We start from the raw sequence: 4,313 nt of genomic DNA, 5'->3' as shown, positions 1-4,313 counted from the left end.
AACCAGTATAAAACAACGTTGGCTAATCTGTGATATTTAACCAGTATAAAACAACGTTGAGTAATCTGTGATATTTAACCAGTATAAAACAACATTGTGTAAAGTGTGATATTTAACCTGTATAAAACAACACTGAGTAATCTGTGATATTTAACCAGTATAAAACAACGTTGAGTAATCTGTGATATTTAACCAATATAAAACAACACTGAGTAATCTGTGATAATTAACCTGTATAAAACAACATTGGCTAATCTGTGATATTTAACCAGTATAAAACAACGTTGAGTAATCTGTGATATTTAACCAGTATAAAACAACGTTGGGTAATCTGTGATATTTAACCAGTATAAAAAAACATTGGGTAATCTGTGATATTTAGCCAGTATAAAACAACATTGGCTAATCTGTGATATTTAACCAGTATAAAACAACGTTGAGTAATCTGTGATATTTAACCAGTATAAAACAACGTTGGTAATCTGTGATAGTTAACCAGTATAAAACAACGTTGAGTAATCTGTGATATTTAACCAGTATAAAACAACGTTGAGTAATCTGTGATATTTAACCAGTATAAAACAACGTTGGGTAATCTGTGATATTTAACCAGTATAAAACTTGCTGTTTGTATGTGACACATGGCATAAAACGCTGTATGGTAATATAAATATAAAACGTTGTTTGTTAAGCTTTGAAAATCGTGCACTGGTATAAGACGTTATCCGGATATCTGTGGCAATCACGTAACGGTAAATAGCGTAGTATATTAATTTGTGATTATAATATAATGGAACAACGTCAATGTCATGTTTTGTATAGATATTTTACTTCTGAAATGTCCACATACCCTCACATTACAGTTGTGAAATGTCTTCATTTCTGGAACTTACACATTACAAAGGTAAGAATAAATTAAATTAACGTGGAAAACCGTGGAGCTTTAAACTGGAAAAATTGGAGAATATTTGGTATTCGAGAGCTCTCAATATACCTTATTACCCTACACTCTGTTAGGTCACTTCACTCTTATTTATTCCCCTCAGTAAACGGAATGGGTTCAGTCTGTACGATCAGCTCGTGTAACGAAGTGAGCGAGCGGTTGAACGTGACCCGGCTATTATGCAAAATAACTTAACTGCCAGTGGTATTTGCATGGTTGGTATATTTATATATATATATATAGCCAGTGTATCGAGCTCTGAATTAATATCCCACAGTTCAAATAACATGTAACTCCTTGTTCAGTATTTTTACTTTTCATTAAAATCTTTCTCTAAATTAAATTTAAATTAACAGCCAAACTCTGATTGGATCGACATACTGAGAGAGTTAACTAATAGTAATACAGTAACACTACTCTAAAAAAAAAAAAACGTTGTGATACGTACCTTTCTGCATCTGTGCCACCGTGACCCTCAACAAACAGACGAACAAAGTGACAAGATATGGGACATTGACCAGCATGTTTCTTTCGTCAACACAACACGGGTTATTGTAGTTTAATATAAAAACAAACTTCAAGGTTTATCGTCGGTTGTGGAGTAACGTTACAACTTACACAACATATTGTAGACTTAACGTTGAAGCGCAAGGCCAAGTTACGCCCATTAAACGCGGTGTAACAAAAGTCCGTAGGTACAGGCAGAGATGAAAGATGAAAATTTTATATTATTGTATTAAGCACTTCTTATCTTTGTTTTCAGAACATTCTCGAGATATACACGTACTCGCATCTATCGTTTTTCAACTGTTACCTTTACAGCCGAGTCATGTGATTTGAATGTTCACGTGGCGTCTCGCTCTCCTCGTTATGCTAGGGGTTGGAGAGTATAGCAATATGAAACTGACCGGTTTTTGTTTTGTTCGTGTTTTCAAGAGCGCGAAAACCAACAACAACTAAAATAAAAAGGGAAATTTGATGACGAGGAAAATATTTACAGCATTTATCAACTAGTGAAGGAGTTGTACCGTGTGCGTGTTATATATTTAGACAATTAATTTAGAAAAATGCATACAAAGATACGGGAGCTAATTTATCATAAGTTCTTACACTTTTTTTTTTATACAGAGGTTGAGTATTTAGGGGTCTCACCGTGTCATTACAGTACATATCGACACATCCGGCCATACTCTATCTGACTACCGTGCATCTTGATAATAGTCCTGCAACGTATTTTCCATTGCAAAAGGCTACGTTGTAATAGTGCAATGTTCAAAACACGCCACTGTTTCCTACATCTTTCTACAAAATATCTAGTATACGAACGAGGACGACGGTTTCCCAAAGTCTCTTTCAACAATCACATTGCACAGGAATCCATGGGCGCTGGGTCCAAATACTTGATCGGCATGTCTTCGTTTGGAATAGAATAAATATCTGTATTATTTCATGGGTGATTTCATATATCGTATGAGAGCAAAGCAACTTGTGTACACGTGACTTGTGTCAGATGGAGGTCCTTCTTAATTATGTTGCGCATTATTGCCAAGGTCACGTGCAAAGCTTTTGCCACTGATCTTTGTGTTCGTGGCTTCTCATCTATTACAAGACACCACATTTTGCTTACAACGGCTGGAGTACGACTTACTGCAAGTCTATTTTTGTATGGTCCTACAACCCCACGTTGATCCACATTCTTCCGTTTAGCAACATACCGTCTTGGAAATTCAAAATTTCTTATTGGAACAGAGACTTGTGATCTGAATGTACGAATATTTTGCGAGGAAAGGGCCGGCTATTACGTACTCTTCCCCCAAACGGTCAGTTTTGGGTAGTATCACACTAACCACAAAACACCAAACGATATCAAAATGTAGTTCTGATACATTTCGTTCCACCGCGACTTTATATTGGTTGTAGTTATCAGGTTGTGGTTATCGTCACTCTAATTGATATATATATATATACTTGACAAATTCCTTCTTTATTTTGGAGACAAAACTCAATATATTAAAGGTAATCCTTCATTACAACATGGACATAATTGTTTAAGTTAAAATAACTAATAAACTAGCTATTTTTAGGCATATCAAAAATCTTCTTGAACTCTATTTGATTAAAACAAAAGCAGACCACGATATTTCTCATTCACACCTTTTATTTTCCAAATTTTATAAAAAAAAGGGGAACAAAAAGTAAAAATTGGGAAATTTCTATCGATTTTATGAGACAATTTCTTCCAGTTTTTTTTTATTATTATCAATTATACATTATATAAATACAAAATTTGGTCAAGTTACTAGAAATTCCGTTGTATATGTGAAAATGGCCTATGAGACGGGCCAAGTCTTTTATTGTTAGAACTAGTTCAGGCTGATCTGATATCGTTAGAGTTAGTAATTGATATGTATAAGTCCAGACTGATCTGATATTGTTAGAACTAGTAATTGACATGTATAAGTCCAGACTGACCTGATATTGTTAGAGCTAGTAACTGATATGTATAAGTCCAGACTGATCTGATACTGTTAGAGTTACTAACTGATATGTATAAGTCCAGGCTGATCTGATATCGTTAGAGTTAGTAATTGATATGTATAAGTCCAGACTGATCTGATATTGTTAGAGCTAGTAATTGATATGTATAAGTCCAGGCTGATCTGATATTGTTAGAGTTAGTAATTGATATGTACAAGTCCAGGCTGATCTGATATCGTTAGAGTTAGTAATTAACATGTATAAGTCCAGGCTGATCTGATATCGTTAGAGTTAGTAATTGACATGTATAAGTCCAGACTGATCTGATATTGTTGGAGTTAGTAATTGATATGTATAAGTCCAGACTGATCTGATATTGTTAGAGTTAGTAATTGACATGTATAAGTCCAGACTGATCTGATATCGTTAGAGTTAGTAATTGATATGTATAAGTCCAGACTAATGTGATGTTGTTAGAGTTAGTAATTGATATGCATAAGTCCAGGCTGATCTGATATATTAGAGTTAGTAATTGATATGCATAAGTCCAGGCTGATCTGATATATTAGAGTTAGTAATTGATATGTAAACTGGTTGTATTATTTTACTAATACACATACACTACTTGTTGTTACACTGATTGTATTATTATACTAATACACATACACTACTTGTTGTTACACTGATTGTATTATTACACTAATACACATACACTACTTGTTCTTACAGTGGTTGTATTATTACACTAATACACATACACTACTTGTTCTTACACTGGTTGTATTATTACATTAATACACATACACTACTTGTTGTTACACTGATTGTATTATTACACTAATACACATACACTACTTGTATTATTATACTAATACACATACACTACTTGTCC

At 33.8% G+C, this 4,313-nt stretch overlaps 1 protein-coding gene across 1 annotated transcript in view; it reads right to left on the bottom strand.

Annotated features, from left to right (window-relative positions):
* The window catches only part of LOC106472634 (transmembrane 7 superfamily member 3-like), a 34,074-nt gene extending 32,315 nt beyond the window's left edge, over window positions 1-1,759 (bottom strand). Inside the window, exon 1 of the mRNA XM_013933289.2 lies at window positions 1,392-1,759. Within this exon, the coding sequence (XP_013788743.1) occupies window positions 1,392-1,467 (76 nt within the window). The 5' untranslated portion in view covers window positions 1,468-1,759. The remainder of the gene's footprint in view (window positions 1-1,391) is intronic.
* Window positions 1,760-4,313: the final 2,554 nt, after the last annotated feature.

This window comes from Limulus polyphemus, unplaced genomic scaffold (genome assembly GCF_000517525.1).
Source record: "Limulus polyphemus unplaced genomic scaffold, Limulus_polyphemus-2.1.2 Scaffold5479, whole genome shotgun sequence".
Lineage (NCBI taxonomy): Eukaryota > Metazoa > Arthropoda > Merostomata > Xiphosura > Limulidae > Limulus > Limulus polyphemus.
The sequence above is the reverse complement of the archived record's forward strand: the minus strand, read 5'-3'. Positions and strand labels throughout refer to the sequence as shown.